At 37.3% G+C, this 17081-nt stretch overlaps 1 protein-coding gene across 5 annotated transcripts in view; it reads left to right on the forward strand.

Annotated features, from left to right (window-relative positions):
* LOC145983985 (uncharacterized) overlaps positions 1-17081 on the forward strand; it is a 387657-nt gene that overhangs the window by 330370 nt on the left and 40206 nt on the right. For 3 of the 5 annotated variants that reach the window (XM_083117228.1, XM_083117232.1, XM_083117233.1), the window contains 3 exons: positions 5733-5803; positions 13067-13723; positions 14420-14515. In XM_083117228.1, coding sequence (XP_082973354.1) covers positions 5733-5803; positions 13067-13723; positions 14420-14515 — 824 coding nt within the window. The remainder of the gene's footprint in view (positions 1-5732; positions 5804-13066; positions 13724-14419; positions 14516-17081) is intronic. The other 2 variants (XM_083117229.1, XM_083117230.1) reach the window with 1 other exon arrangement.

The raw sequence follows: 17081 nt of genomic DNA on the forward strand, positions 1-17081 counted from the left end.
CTTATTTCTTACGAGATATTAATATTCGTGTGGATGGATAACATTTAATTTCTGTTGTCGTATTTTACTCCCTTCACATTCTTTCTAAAATATAATTCAACACATAGCTTGTTAAGAATTACGATGCCGTTTCATTGCAAGAGATACGATATTTCGTTGGTACAGCGAAAGTAATGTTTAAAATTGGGATAGTATGCACAAAAAGAAATTCCTGTGATAAAAGACCAACCATAAACACATTTCCAATTCAAATCAAAAGTCCAATGGATTGTCAATTGGGGAAACATCAAATTTCGCTCATAATTAACAGATCACATGTCAGTTTTGTATTGCGATAGCTGATAAGAAATAAACTCAAGATACTATACATTGGTCTCGAAAAGTATCTCCAACCTTGGTTAATTGGAGACCTGTAATCGCAAACGTTTGTGTGAATTGTTGTTTTAAGTCCACTTTATACACATTTAGGCTAATCGGGACTGGACCTACAGTTTAATTTGGGATCCGAACCACTGTGTGATGTGCCCCCACCGGGTATCGAACCCGTGACCCTTGATTGCATGACGTTACCACTACGTCATCGAGGAGGACCATAGTACGTAAACGTAACGTCACGAAGCCAGAAGTCCCAGGGAAGGGATGGCTGTATCATTGTTTTTGTCCCATCATTCATATCATCGTTCACATTCATCGTCGCGATTAACCCAGGATGTTTAAAGAGACGCCAAATAACCAAAATAGAAAGAAAGAAAGAAAGATACCTTACACAGCAAGATATTTTCTTGTTGTGCATATTATGACAGCGCCAATTTACCATATACATTATTTTCTTTATATCAGAGTATAAAAATGATGCCGTGATCTTGTAAAATATTCCTAAAGTACTAAGTCGAAAAGGCAAGAATGTGAAAGAGCGTATTTTCGACATAACATCGACAACTGAGGTGATTACTCTTATAATCAAGGTTTAGGTGAAGGTGGCGTGATTGGTACCACGCTCCAGATGTTATAATCTCGTTTGACAGCATGTACTAATTTGATTAGAGACGCGTGTCCATAAGAAAAAAACCTCTAGGTTAAATCTAATATGCTTCGTTATAATCTAGCCTTGAGCTACCGAGTGATTTACAGAGTTTGCTGTTTTTAAATGGCATAGAAGGCAGAAGATCCTTAGAAAATAGCACTTAACATGACTATAAAGTTCAAATACCGTTAAAAGGCAGATCTGTGGTTCTTCCACTGTAAAAAGCTAACTGATAAATGACGGTCTGAGACCGTCAATTTTCTCCGCCATCCAACTACACCAAAAAAATTACCATGACCGTTCCTAAAGTACTAATTGGACATTACATACCCTAATTAATGTAATTTTAACAATTCAGTTTCTGAAAATATGTTTATGGTGCACGTAACCGTAACCTATAATCATTACATGTATTTATGCTTGATAAAATACTAAAATTTAATAAAAACGATTGCGTTACTTTTTTTGAAAATTAACAGAGATGTTGTTCAATTCTAACGATAGAAAATTCTAAATTTTAGGGTAGTTTTTCTAATTCTGGTCATGATGGCCTAGTGTAAGTGGCATTTTTATTTATTTTAATTTTACACATATAAAATATGTGTGTGAGCTTACCAATGAATAATTGATTGTTTGTTGTTTTAAGTCCACTTTATACTAAGGCTAATCGGGACTGGACTTACAGTTTAATGTAAGATCCGAACCACTGTGTCATGTGCCTCCACCAGATATCGAACCCGGGACCCCTTCATTACAATGCGACGACGTTACCAACGAATAAAAAACAACAATGTTACACTATGCAGGTGTTAACATCCAGAAACAAAAGAAGCGGCTACTATATCGAGAAAGAATATACAATGTACATATAATCTGAAGAATAAATGTACAAGTGATAAAACTATAAACGAGTTCATTACACAAGCAACTGGCACAATAATCTGAGCATTTATAAACACGGTTTTGTGTGTTCAGTTGTGACATTATTGACGCCGCCTCGGTGGCCGAGGACGTGGAGGGGTGGACTCACAATCTCGTCACGGAAGGTTTCCGGTTCGAGTCCCGGCATTATCATGCGTGTTCTTTTGAGACTGTCTTTTCATTTAATCATCTCCTCCCTCAAGGTTTCGAGATTTAACGTCACTCTCGCCTTCAGTGACTTCATAGAGAGAGACGTTAGCTCTCGAAAGCTTGAAATCTCCAGAAATGAAAATTACCTGGTCGATAACCCGAGAGTCCCTCTCCGGCTCAATCCCTGAATATGAGAGAGACGTTAGCTCTCGAAAGCTTTAAAACTTTACCAGAAATTACCTCATCGATAACCCGAGAGACCTTCTTCACTTCAATCCATAAAGATGATAGAAACGTTAGCTCCCGAAAGCTTTAAAACTTTACCAGAAATTACCTCATCGGTAACCCGAGAGACCTTCATCACTTCAATCCATAAAGATGATAGAAGTGTTAGCTCTCGAAAGCTTTAAAACTTTACCAGAAATTACCTCATCGATAACCCGAGAGACCTTCTTCACTTCAATCCATAAAGATGATAGAAACGTTAGCTCCCGAAAGCTTTAAAACTTTACCAGAAATTACCTCATCGATAACCCGAGAGACCTTCTTCACTTCAATCCATAAAGATGATAGAAGTGTTAGCTCTCGAAAGCTTGAAATCTCCAGAAATGAAAATTACCTGGTCGATAACCCGAGAGTCCCTCTCCGGCTCAATCCCTGAATATGAGAGAGACGTTAGCTCTCGAAAGCTTTAAAACTTTACCAGAAATTACCTCATCGATAACCCGAGAGACCTTCTTCACTTCAATCCATAAAGATGATAAAAACGTTAGCTCCCGAAAGCTTTAAAACTTTACCAGAAATTACCTCATCGGTAACCCGAGAGACCTTCATCACTTCAATCCATAAAGATGATAGAAGTGTTAGCTCTCGAAAGCTTTAAAACTTTACCAGAAATTACCTCATCGATAACCCGAGAGACCTTCTTCACTTCAATCCATAAAGATGATAGAAACGTTAGCTCCCGAAAGCTTTAAAACTTTACCAGAAATTACCTCATCGGTAACCCGAGAGATCTTCATCACTTCAATCCATAAAGATGATAGAAGTGTTAGCTCTCGAAAGCTTGAAAACTTTACCAGAAATTACCTCATCGATAACCCGAGAGACCTTCTTCACTTCAATCCATAAAGATGATAGAAGTGTTAGCTCTCGAAAGCTTGAAAACTTTACCAGAAATTACCTCATCGATAACCCGAGAGACCTTCTTCACTTCAATCCATAAAGATGATAGAAACGTTAGCTCCCGAAAGCTTTAAAACTTTACCAGAAATTACCTCATCGGTAACCCGAGAGACCTTCATCACTTCAATCCATAAAGATGATAGAAGTGTTAGCTCTCGAAAGCTTGAAAACTTTACCAGAAATTACCTCATCGATAACCCGAGAGACCTTCTTCACTTCAATCCATAAAGATGATAGAAACGTTAGCTCCCGAAAGCTTTAAAACTTTACCAGAAATTACCTCATCGGTAACCCGAGAGACCTTCATCACTTCAATCCATAAAGATGATAGAAGTGTTAGCTCTCGAAAGCTTTAAAACTTTACCAGAAATTACCTCATCGATAACCCGAGAGACCTTCTTCACTTCAATCCATAAAGATGATAGAAACGTTAGCTCCCGAAAGCTTTAAAACTTTACCAGAAATTACCTCATCGGTAACCCGAGAGACCTTCATCACTTCAATCCATAAAGATGATAGAAGTGTTAGCTCTCGAAAGCTTGAAAACTTTACCAGAAATTACCTCATCGATAACCCGAGAGACCTTCTTCACTTCAATCCATAAAGATGATAGAAGTGTTAGCTCCCGAAAGCTTTAAAACTTTACCAGAAATTACCTCATCGATAACCCGAGAGACCTTCTTCACTTCAATCCATAAAGATGATAGAAGTGTTAGCTCTCGAAAGCTTGAAAACTTTACCAGAAATTACCTCATCGATAACCCGAGAGACCTTCTTCACTTCAATCCATAAAGATGATAGAAGTGTTAGCTGTCGAAAGCTTGAAAACTTTACCAGAAATTACCTCATCGATAACCCGAGAGACCTTCTTCACTTCAATCCATAAAGATGATAGAAGCGTTAGCTCTCCCGAGCTTGAAAAATTTACCAGGAATTACCTGGTCAATAACCCGAGAGAACCTCTTTACTTAAATTCCTGAAGATAAGATAGACGTTAGCTCTGGAAAGTTTTACTCTTCTCCGGAAATTACTGGTCGAAAACCCGAGAGATACTCTTGGGGGATTGCGTCCAGGGTCTTCGAGGGGGGGGATGGGTACCCCTGTGGAGGTCAGTCTTCACACACGTGGGCAAGTGGCACTACCGCTTATGCAGATATATTGATGGGCATTATTCATCAATGCTCTGTCTCTGGAATCTGTGAAACAAGGCCGCGCGTAACGGAAGAGAATTTGAGAAAGCGAGTTGGCAGAACAAAGCAGTGCTCATTGCTGCAAACGGACGGTAGCTACACACACTTCCCCTCTCGTGAGTTCATTGGTCGAGCCCTCTCGAGTCACTACTTGAGCAGACACTTGTTTTCGTTCGCTCGCTCCAGAGGTTCCCGGGACAGAGTATATGTGGAGTTAGCGACAATCTGGGTTAAAAAATACTCTGATTTACTTATCTAAACAAAATTCCATGGCGCATCATCTCTCTAACGGCAAGTGGCTTTTTCAATGGGTGATGAATGGTCGCTGCATCTGGTGTTTTCTGGTTTTCGAGACCGGAGCCCTAATTATCCAAGCACTGAAATTTCGGTGTTCCAACTGGGAATGAAGTCTTGTATAGTGGTACTGCGTGCACTAAAGACAAGAATGCTCACCATTTGGCTATGCAGACGCCCACTTTACTTAACTAACAACAGATAAGTGCTACTTGTTTGAGTAGTCCAGATATTTTATAGTGCAACTGCATACCCAAAATTTTGAATTTAATACTTTACTTTGGCACTTAATATGTATATTTAAATAAATATTTACTGCAGGTTTTCTACAATTTTTCATTTTTAATTCTGTGACAAAGCTTAGACACTAAAGAAAATCGCGTCACCGTGTTTTTTCATTGAGTGATCACTGAAACTAAGATCTTAATTAACTCACTTTACTTGAAATGAAACATTTCTTTCTAATCGATTGTTTATTAAGTGAAAATATTGCAGTTTGTAACAAGTAAAGGGTATATCTTCCATGCCATTATAATATATTGTAAATTCATTTATGAATTAAAACCTAATATATTTTTAGGATTGTTGAGAGGAGGTAGCTGGTTTCTATGATAAATTAAAATTTTACAAAACATTTGTACATTTCTTTTAAAAAGATTGGAATACTCTTTCAAATATTCTATACCTTAGAAAGAGTTTCTGAACTTGAAACATACATGCATATTCCATTACTCATAATACAACATACAACTTCATAATTTTCCCGTCATTCTCTACTCTTTATCATCATATAACCGTAGATACAAAATTATCTTGGACACAATCATATCTCAGATATTAACAACATTACTTGCCTGCATCGTGCAGCATTTTCCCTTCCATTGTTTTCCCTTTGGCCTCAGTCTTAACGCTTAAATGTCTTTCTTGAAAGAAAACATCTGCTTAGAAAATCTGGAATTTCTTTGAAGTTTGTTTCTGTCTCTTTCCAGACGCGGTGAACTCAAGGAAAGGAAAGAACACATGGTCTTTGTTAAGACTGGTAAGTTTACTTCTTTTTTTTATGTAATTGCCAGCTGGCATACTTTTATCTATGACTCATTAATAATTCTTCTTATTTAGTTACCTACAGTAGACATGGGATCTTTTCCATCCTCTCGTTTCATCTTCAACTATGTCACGAAACATGAGTGAGAAAAATAGACTTGGATGGAAATAGAAAATGTGTCCAAAATTCTCGTGTGAACAAGGGGAGAAGAGAAACTAATAAAGTGATAAATATGGTATATTATAAAAAACAATAAATGATCAGGCACAAAAATAGTAGTTATAAGCAAACACTTCTTTGTACTAATTGATTTTACTATGCTTGTTGAAGTTTGTTTTGTACAAAATGTATCCAAATATAAAGTTGTTCTTTTTTTTGTTCACCATGAGTATGATTGTGAAAAATTTAAGACTTCATTCATCATCATTTCAAAATTGCAAAGGAATTTATCTTTGAAAATTAATGTGTTTCTGTGGAATACAATTTAGCATTCAGGCTTACATGGAAAGTTTGATTCTCTGAAAAGGCAGGGAAACTGTCCTTTCAAATGCATGAGAACTCAATGTCTCACTTGATTCATTAGCCCACCGAAAATGCATACTGTAGCTAATATAATTCCGCGCCAAATTATGTATGTGCTTGGTATCTAACAAATGCAAATTGTTTTCACTTCTAAATTCACTAACAATTCAACAGAACTTTAACCTTAAATTGCCGAAGATATTCTTTATACATACAAACACCACGCACATGATGTATGTATGTGTACAAATATTCACATATTTAAAATTATTTTAGCAATACATATTTCTAATCCCAAATACAATTTAACAATACAAGCATCCTGTTTTAGGCTCTTTATAATTTTCTACCCTGTTTTTAAACTTGAGGATATCCTTATGAAGGTTCATCCCTTTCTAATTTTTATAACTACAGCCTTATATGTCTTCTTTAATCTTCTCAATGCTTCACTTCCATTGATTTTCAAAATAGTTTTTATCTTCAACTTTTACTTTATATTTAGTTCTAAATTGGAGTATGACAGATACATATTTATGATTTTTTATTTTAGTAGGTTGGCCAGTGGTGTAATTATGTTTGCCCTAGGAAATCAGACATTCAAAATATAGATGCATTGCAGTAGGAACATTTTAGGTGATAACTTGTGCCATGTTCATGAAATTGTTTATTCTTTAATCGTGTAAATCTATTTCACTGTACCTGGATTCATTGGCATGATTTTGTAGCGCATACAAATACATATTTGAGAGGTTAGTTAGTGCCCATTTGTATACATTAAACACATTGCTTTTACACAAACATTAAAGTTCACCATGTCTAGCTTTTCAGCCTTACTTTACCATCCACTTGGAGGTTGGTAAATTTGCAGAAAGTATTATTTGTTTGTAAGCATGTCTACCCCCATGATATTGGTGAAAACTTTATAACGAAAGTTAGGAGCATATATCTAAATTCGGTTGATCCAGAAATAAGATAAGATTTTCAGCTTAGCACAACTTTTAGTTGCTCGTAGTATTCGTGCTCAGGATAAAGAAGGTAATACTTCATCTTGTTGTTTTATATAGTACACCTGGTAATTTTGGATTTGCAACCAGATGAGAATATCCTGAAAACATAGTAATTTTTACACATTTCTGGGTGCCTTATCCTGCAAGTGCCTCTCTCCACTCTCACAGAGATGCTTGTTTACCTGCAGAATATATTCAACCTTTTCAAAGCATGTACTGACTGTTCTCACCATATTCAAAGTTCAAAGAATCAGATTTAAATGCTAAAACTTAAATAAATCACAAGATGGCAGCTTTAATCACTGTTCCTTTAAAATATACTAAACTCTATCTCAGAACATAACAGCCCTTTGAGATCTAAGATCTGTCATTTGAATTTTTGTTACACAATGAAAATATTTCCATCAATTCCAGTCATCAATGTTATATGGATTTCTAGATTAATGTCTGTTATTAGTAGTGTTTGGAAAGTTATTTTCAAAATTGACTTTACTTTGCTCAAAAAGTAACTCAGCTTCCATCAAAGTTACTCATTTTGAAAAGTAATAGTAAATCACTTTTACAGTTACTTAATTATGTGCAAGATAACTCATTCAATACGAAGATGACTCATAAAATATGTATTATAAAAGAGCAATCATCTTGCAGTTCATAGATCATCAAAATTAATTTAATTAATTCATAATAAACTTAAAATATTTAAATTTGAAAATGTAAAGTTAAGTAATTTCATATTTACAATTAATAGAATTGTCACACAAAACATTTTCTTACAACAAAATTATACACATAAAAATAAGCATTTCTATTTATTTTTTAGGAAACCATAATTTTGTTCATTACTTGTGAAACATTTAGAAAAGTAACTGCAGTAGTGACTTAATTCCATTACTCATTTTCTGAAGAAGTAACTGATTTACAGTTACAGAAGTAAGTAGTTACTTCTAGACACTTCCTTTCAAGTATATCCTCAATATGTTCTCATGATTCTGTATCAACAGTGGAATTTCCAGTCACCCACTGGGATCGAACCCTGGACCACTCACACCAAAGAAGACTGCACTGATAATTTAGCTGCAGAAGCACAAACATGATAGTACAGTCACAGACACTTCTGCATTGTAACAAACCTATTTATTTTTAATGGGTTCGTTACAACTAACAAATATTTTTGACTTTACATTAATATGCAATAAAATTAAAATGTTCATTTTTTAGCATATTTGGTTATTTTTTAGCACCTATGAATCTGCCATCTTGTGATAGGTATAATATTTATTTTGGGCTGATAACATCTCACACTTTGTTTAAATGCACTTTATGCTCAGATAGGTTAATCAGAACTGGAGTTAGTTTTAAGTGGGTTCTGAACCGCCACCCACGGTAGCTCAGTCATTAGGGCGTCTGACTACCATGTGAGAAACCCGGGTTTGATCCCTGGTGGGGGAGAACCGAGATTTTTTCCACCTGTTCAAGTGGCTCCGGCACCCACCCAGCATCGTATAAAGTAGGTTCCTGGAGGAAACTCCGGGGGGTAGAAGTGGCCAGGGGCGTGATGCTGATCACATCACCCCCACCTTCGGCCATGATCAAGAAAGTGTGGGGCCCTATCTCCACACCCCCTATATGCCTTGATGGCATGGTGCAAAGCATAGGGGAGCACTTTACTTTTTTTTACTGAACCACCACCCATTGGGGATCGAACAGGGAACACTTGATTACAAGGCTATAGCATTACCACTACCCCATCAGGGAGGCCCAATGACACTTCAAGGGAAGAAATCAAGCTCCCCTCCTTCCTTTAAATATGCTACTGACTTATATGGACATTATTGAGCAGATTAAGCACACACACGCACATTGAAAAATCAATTCATGGTGGGAATTGGCTGGTGTGTATTCATTAAAATCACATGATGACTTTTTTGAAACTATTGCTACATTTCTGGAGTGAATTTTCAGTTACAGAGAACTAGGTTCAGTGTCATTTTTAACAAAGGCAAACTTAACATTACACTATCTAGAAAACCAAATAATAGTATTTGTTTCTTGATTTCTAACTATAAATTAGTTCTTTAAATCACTACATGGCAAAAGTGTATTTCTTGTTTTGGTAAATACACAAAACCTTCCCGATTGCAAATTATAATTGTGAGGAAGCTATCCAAAATATCCTGATTATACCTAGTTATATCATAAATACTGTCACAAGGTTTGCAGGAAATAGACACAAGATGGTTAGTAAAAGTGTAATATCCCTTGAATTTGTGTTACAGGGATATGTGAGGAACACAAAACATCCATAGCTACTCAAAATGACGACCTTTAGCATGCACACAGTCCTTCAGTCTTTGTGGCCACGCATCAATTGCATTATGCACGATATCTACAGGGAAGTCCGCCACTGCCTTCACAAGAGAGTGTTTCCAACTGGCGATGTTGGGATGTCTTTTCTTGCATGCCATTTCCTGAAGCAGAGCTCACAATTTGTAGCTCAGAGGGTTAAGATCGGGGCTACCAGAGGGCCAATCAGACATGGAAATGAAGTCCGGCACATTCATCTGGAGCCACTGCAGGTCGTCTTAGCCTTATGGGCTGGTGCCGAATCTTGCTGGAACTCCAGGCCTGACCGTGAAAGAGGGATGTTCATGAGAACCTTGAACACACCACACCTAATTACTGAATAGTAATTAGAGGAAGGCATGATCAGGATTTTCTTTCAAAGAAAATTAAGAGTTAAAGCACAATGGATTGCAATACTGTTAGCCATTGTTTTGATGCTTTGCTCGCAGAAATGCAGCTCAGTGATGCCCTCATTACTCACCCCCACCACCCATAACCGACGCTGGATGATGGTCTCTCTGGACTCTCAGAGCCTTGTCGGTAGCTTCTCGTGAACTCCTCACATGTACCCTGTCGTTTTGGGCATTGAATGCTTCCTCAACATTGAACAGTTTTTCATTGGTGAAGAGGATTTGTTTGTGCCCATTTGCTGCATACCACTTGAGTAGGCACTTTGCTTTGATCAACCTCTGCCGCTTTAATGCATCAGTGAGAAAATGACGTGTACGTCATTTGTAGGATTGCAGTCACAATGCAACACATGAGAGACATGGACATTTTGGGCATGTTGTGGTCCCGAGCCAGCACTGACCATCTTCTGACAGGATTTCATGGCACACACTGCTTTCACAACCTCTGGCGTCCAAACTGTTCAAGGCTGCCCTGCTCTGGGTCAGTCGTTCACAGTTCCAGTTTCAGTGTCTCCCTGATAGTACATGAGATTTGAAGCTTCTGGAGAAGTTTGAAAATCTCACCTGCTGCTTTCCCTACCCTATGTAGTGTAATGACAACCACTCGATTTTCATACTCATCCCATTCCATTCTGACCTGTATCAATTCACAATCACCTTCTCCCATCCACAGCTCACCACACAATGACTCGGGTCTTACAGCTCACCATGGGCAGGTGCTGGTCTTGCCCTGAGGGTATCCAGCCGGCCTCCAAAGCTGTGACAGTATTTATGATAGGACTAGGTATAAACAAGTGTCATGAATATTTGGGAAAGAGCAAAGTCCCTAATAGGGTTGAGGTTGGTTCCTGCATTTGTGCATTTCTTATAAGCTTCCTTTTTAATGTAAAAAATCACCAGTTTCTTGTATTATGTGCAAATTAGTTCACAAACAGGCAGCACTTGTAATGGAAAATGTTAGTTGGGGGGATGTTTCATCAAGCATTGGGGTTAGCTGGAGGGGATGCTCCTATGGTTTAACATAGTGATAATGAGACAATTAGTGGGGGGGGGGATGCTTCATGAAAATTTTGCTAACTGGGAGATGCCATCCTTCCTCACTTCAAGTACTGCAAACAAGTCCTGCTGAAAGGCTAGTAGTGCCATGCCTAGAGACATATGAATTAGGAGCGACAAAATTGTCCTGAAATGTCAGTCAACTTTTGGAAATCTGATGATGCACCCCAGAGACTTCATATCTACATATTAGCTTCTATTGAATAGTAATTAGAGGAAGTAAAACATAATCCGGATTCTCTTTCAAAGAAAATGAAGAGATATAGCACAAGGGTTAGCTATACTGTCAATAATTAAAATTATAGTATTTTATGTTTTGGGAAGCTCTAAACATGCAAATAAAAGTATTTATTGTAATACTACTTTATCTTAAATCACTGATAATTTATGTTGTATGTTTTATGTCCTTGCTCCATATTTATAAATTCTAGCAGCAATGAAAATACATTTATTACCATTACCGGGGTTCGATCCCGGCGGGGAGAACTGGTATTTTTTCCACCTGTTCAAGTGGCTTTGGTGCCCACCCAACATCATATAAAGTGGGTACCTGGAGGAAACTCTGGGGAGTAAAGGCGGAGAGGGACATGGTGCTGATCACATCAACCCCACCTTCGGCCTTGATCAAGAAGGTGTGGGACCCTAACTCCGCATGCCCTATATACGCCTTCATGGCATAGTGCAAAGCACATGGAGCATTTTACTTTTTTTAAATGAAAATACATGGAATTTTTTGCTGGAATAAAACACATTTAGATGTGGGGATGTATTTCTAATTTCTCATGGTATTAAAATTTTAAAAGTCTATAATTTCTTTATGGGAAGTAGGTAGGATAGGCAGAATATGTGGCCTATGGGGAGCAATACTTCAAATCCACTCCTGTGCACAACTCTTAGAATCTCACTCCATTCTGATATCTCTGCACATATGTAGGCACTTTCATTCCTTCTGCACATATGTAGGCACTTTCCTTCCTAACTTACTTAATTTCATTTAGATGAATTACAATATCTAAAATATCTAAAATATATCTTCAATACTACTACATGGAATGTTGGGCAATTGAATACATCAGCATATTGGTGCCTGGAAACAAAATGCTTGCTTTGTTTAACATTACTAATTTTTAGAATAGAATATTAAATTAATATCACACACAGTAACAAGGAAACCCATAGTTCACACCAGAAAGAAGTTTGTTTCTGTAGTTCTGTTGTTTAAAATCTAATAAGACACGTGGAGTATATCAAGTCTGAAAAGAATGATCATATTCAGTGCTTGAAGTAAACATTGTTATGTGGGATAATGTTTGCTAAGACAATGGTGCAAGAATGAATAGGTAGTGGTTCTGGGGGTACTTGCTTGGTTCAAAATTGTGGAAATGAAACTTGTATGAATATGGTGTATGAAAGTTTTTTTCTAGCTAAGGCAATGACATGGCATGCTTGTATATCCCCCACACACATTTCAGGCAATGTTTTTTATGGAATAAATCTTCATCTACTAAAAAACAAGAAACCTGGAAAATTCATGTACAACTGAAGAAACCCTGCCAATTATTATCTCCATTATGAAAAACGAAATTCCACATTGCTTTCTAGAAGAACTTTTATCTTGATGCTCTACAATAAAACTTTCTGTAAACCTGTTTCTCATACATATTTTAAAAGATGTTGAAGGAATTATTTTTAGACACAATATCAATCACCATCTGTGTTGAGTACAAGTGATACTAATACATTTAGACTAATCACATAGCGAAAAAGCAAAGTTCAGGTTTCTCTCTTCATATTTTAGGTTCAATTATTATATAAGAGCCAAGGCCCTACAGGGGCTGTAGAGCCACAGGGAGAAAGATACCTAGAATAGTAGCCTATCATGTGATCAACATTGTATTATTATAATTCTCTAATTCTAGTTTGACAGGTCTAATCGTGGAAAATCTGAAAGCCTATGTGGCTTGGAAGAAGTTCTTAGTTGTATGCAGCCTTCAGATTTCAATGATGAGCAATTGTCGAAATTTAAGGGCATGTGCTGGGCTGACTTTGTTGCATATGTGGATGCTGAGAAATATGGCAGAAAGAACAGCAGTAGTAGTAGTTCTAGTAGCAGTGGTAGCAGCAGCAGTAACAGTTCTTCCAGTCCAGAGCCTGAGAGTCCAACAACTATTCTTCCTCCTCCACCCAGTAGAGTGGCTAGACAGGAAACGGTGGAGGAACCTCCACCTAGAACGCTCGTTCATAAGTGTCTCTCAAATGAACGAGGCCTATTTGGAGGTCGTGGAAGGAGAGGTTTGATGAGGACCCAAAGTGAGAAATCCTTTGAAAGACGTCTTGGGGCAGTTTGGAGAGGAATGGCGGCATTCGACAAAACATTACCTGAACGTGTGCTTCCACCTAGACCAAGTCCTTTGGTTCAGACATTAAGTGAGAAGAATTTACTTGGGTCCAAGGAGCAGTTAGCTTCTCCAGTCTCCACTACAAGCCGGAATGAGTGTAAAAGACGGGAGGCTGTGTGGGATTTGTTCCAGAGTGAGTGTGCCTTCCTCTATGATCATCTTATGGTTCTCAAAAATGTAAGTATATAAACAAGAAAACCTATTTTATCTATTAATTATATTTATATTTTAAAATGTATATGGCTGACATTTTACTTACTCAGTTTTTAAAAAATTTGTTTCATGATGTTTAATATGAAAATTCAAGTTTAAAAAACATGGGTAAATGAAAACTGAAACTTTTCACGAAGAAAATCTTTGTTTATGTTGTGTATGAGTAGGAGTAATTAATATTGACATTTTGATAACTGGCAGTATGCACCCAGTTTGTTGGCTCAAAAGAGTAAAGCTTAATACAGCTTAATATAAAAGCATTTAGTATTAGCAGTTGAAGATCATCAACAACTTTATTTGATTGAAAAATTTAGTTGAACATGTAAGATCAAAATTTATTCTAATGGAGTTTGTTGTAGTGGAATATCAAAATGGTAAAATTGGTCAACTCCGACCATAGAGAAGTCATTCTGTTGTTTTCTATTTGTAATGTACTTGCACATTTTTGACATTCAATTAAATTGTGTATTTCATCTTATAAAACTCAAATTTACATGTTGGTTTAGTTCTCAAGAGTGCCTTAAGCTTTGTTATAATCACATTTTTCTGTAGTTTTGTTAGAGATATATTTCTGTACATTTAATACCAATTTTAAAAAATAAAACTTGTAATTATGCTACATGTACACTGTGTGTTCACTGTAGTATTTTAATTTTGTAGGTTTTTATGGAACCGCTTAAGAAGATTCAAGTAGAGGGATTTGCAATGTTTGCAGAACCAGAGCTTTTGTTTGGGAATTTGGATGAGCTGTGTTGTGTGAGTTCAATGTATTACAACATTTATTTTTGCTTTCATAAGTATTGGAAGTGTGGAATTAAAATAGTATGAGGCAATTTTTTTCAACCTCTCTTGAGCTGTGAAATTAGTAATGAGATAGGCACAAAGAATGTGAAGATTTACAAAAGGTAAATGTATCCCATGCACTTTTCAACTTTAACACCAACCATGTTATTCTAATGGAGCATGAGCTATCGTATCCCCCTCGTGAAGACTTTTGCCATGTGAGTGTGTTGCTAACCCTCCACATTTGTTTCAAGTTGATCATCAGTCACTGCTGTTTCCTCAACAACACTTCCATCTGGGTGACTTTTGTAATACAAGAGAAACTATCACAGAATGCTGGTCATATAAAAATCAGCACATGTACAGAAGTTGAGAGTTAGTAGTCTGGGTCTACGTGGGTTACCCTTGTCATTCATGTTTTTGTAGAATAACAGCACCATGAAGACTGTTGCAAGCTCAATGTAAATGCACATCATGTATACCACATTTGAAAATAAATTTCTAAAATGTGCAAAAGCCACAAGGGGATGTACATACATTTTATACATGTTCTATCTTGTTGATTTTACAACTCGATGGAGATAGAAATAGACCTCATATATGTAAGTTAATATGCAGATAAATTTAATCTTATGTCTTGAAATTTTCTTGGCAATGAATGATATTCTTGAGATATTGACCAGGTGAGTTTTAGATGAATTTCACCAACACACTTAATCCATATCCCAAGATTGTCTCTTAATCAAACTTAATATTACTATGAATATTGAGAATTATATTTCTTGATGTCCAAAAGGTTTCCACAGATATAGCGTATTCATTTAAAATATATATGTATATTAATATATAAGTCCTCCTCCATGGCCGTGTGGTCTAAGGCACTGTGCTTTGGACTCCGACTGCAGGACGGCATAGGTTCGAGTCTGCCTGAGTTCAGTCTCTGGGTTCTTGGCCTGTGTATAGGGTCGGTGGCAACCCACCATCATGAGGAAATTGGGGAGCTATGAGTGAGTAGCGTAACCCAGTCTGGGAAATCTCCTACAATGGCTGGGAGTTCAACATGCTAACCCCACGTAACCCCATTACCAGTTGATGATCTCCACACCTCTAAGTAGGATTGTGGGAGGGAGACTGGCAGCCGGGAGATAGGCCCAGGCCCTTTTGAGGGCTGTCGAGCCATGGGTTATTTTTATTTATTATAAATATATAAATTTATATGTCCTTCTATCCCTTTTTAATTATAACTATTTTAATTCTTCATTTTCTGTAAAAAAAAAAAAAATCTTATATGACTGTTGTTCAACAGCATACATATGTGCAAGAGGAAGGGAACTTGCAACATTAGTGATCAAATCGAAGGTGGTTTTGCCTATGTCAGCCTCCTACAGACACAATTCTTCATTGTGACCCATGAGCCATGAATCTATGGAAGTTCCACTCATTTCATTTGGCATACAAAGCAAGCAAGAGAGACATGAAGAATTAAAAAGTTGTTTCAATAAAATAACAACTTTGTTAAATACGTTAACCAACAGCATTGTCGTTGAGTATTGCAGAGGACATTTTTTCTGCAGCCGACAGAAGCGAAAAGGCAGGCAGTTTCTTTCCACTACCCTGAAGAGCTAGCAAGAGGAAAGGGTGCCAATGCAAGGAAAGAGTGGGGGAAGACTTTGGGGTAAAGTGTGGTATGGGGTTATACATATGCCTGTTAAGGGCCCCTGTTACCGTGCTGGAAACAAGCCAGTGTTGTCGCATTGGATTGGCAGAAAAGAGCTAAATCCCACCTAAAACGCAGATACTATTTCTCTGAAGCAACTAGAGCTAGACTGCAAAGCCAAGGCTGGATTTAACTACAACTGAGACCGGTTAGATAATAGATGAAAAGATAGTTCCTTGGTGCATTTCATGATTTGGACAAACCTTGTTCCACGAAAACTAAGTTGGCAGCAGTAGTACGTACAGCTGGACTTCCCTTCCACAATCTGTCACTTAGAGGAGCAGAATTCTGTTGTCTGCTCACCACACAAATGTCAAACTGACCCGAGAAATGTGTGGTTTTTTTCCTCCCCTTTCTACCTCAGGTTTAATTTTTGAAAACACAGATCACCTGTGACCCTCCATTCTCACTTCTGGCCATCCTTTTTGCAGTGTTGTCCCTGTTTCAGACTGAAATTTCAGGGTGAGCTTTGCTGAAAGCAATCTGAAGTCAACCTCGCTTCCACATAGTTCACCCTGCTAACTGCAGTCTTACAGGCTGGCGAAACTCTGGCAACTACACCCATAACCAGTATAATCCTGTGTGGGGTCATGTTGTCCTGTGCTGAGTGCCTCAGTTTTTAACTTAGGTATGGAGATTTTATTTTCAGAGGCAGTATAGTTTAAGGGGCTTGTCCCCATATTGTGTGATAGACATATGTGCTGATGTGCCCATAATTTTCAAGTCAATCAAAGAACACTGAAAATTCCCTTATGATTGGCCCAAAATTCTCTTCTGACCTCTATTTTTTTTTTTGTGTTGTTGGGTTTGAAACTGGGACCT

Source organism: Lepisma saccharinum, chromosome 2 (genome assembly GCF_977018435.1).
Source record: "Lepisma saccharinum chromosome 2, izLepSacc3.1, whole genome shotgun sequence".
NCBI classification, from domain to species: domain Eukaryota; kingdom Metazoa; phylum Arthropoda; class Insecta; order Zygentoma; family Lepismatidae; genus Lepisma; species Lepisma saccharinum.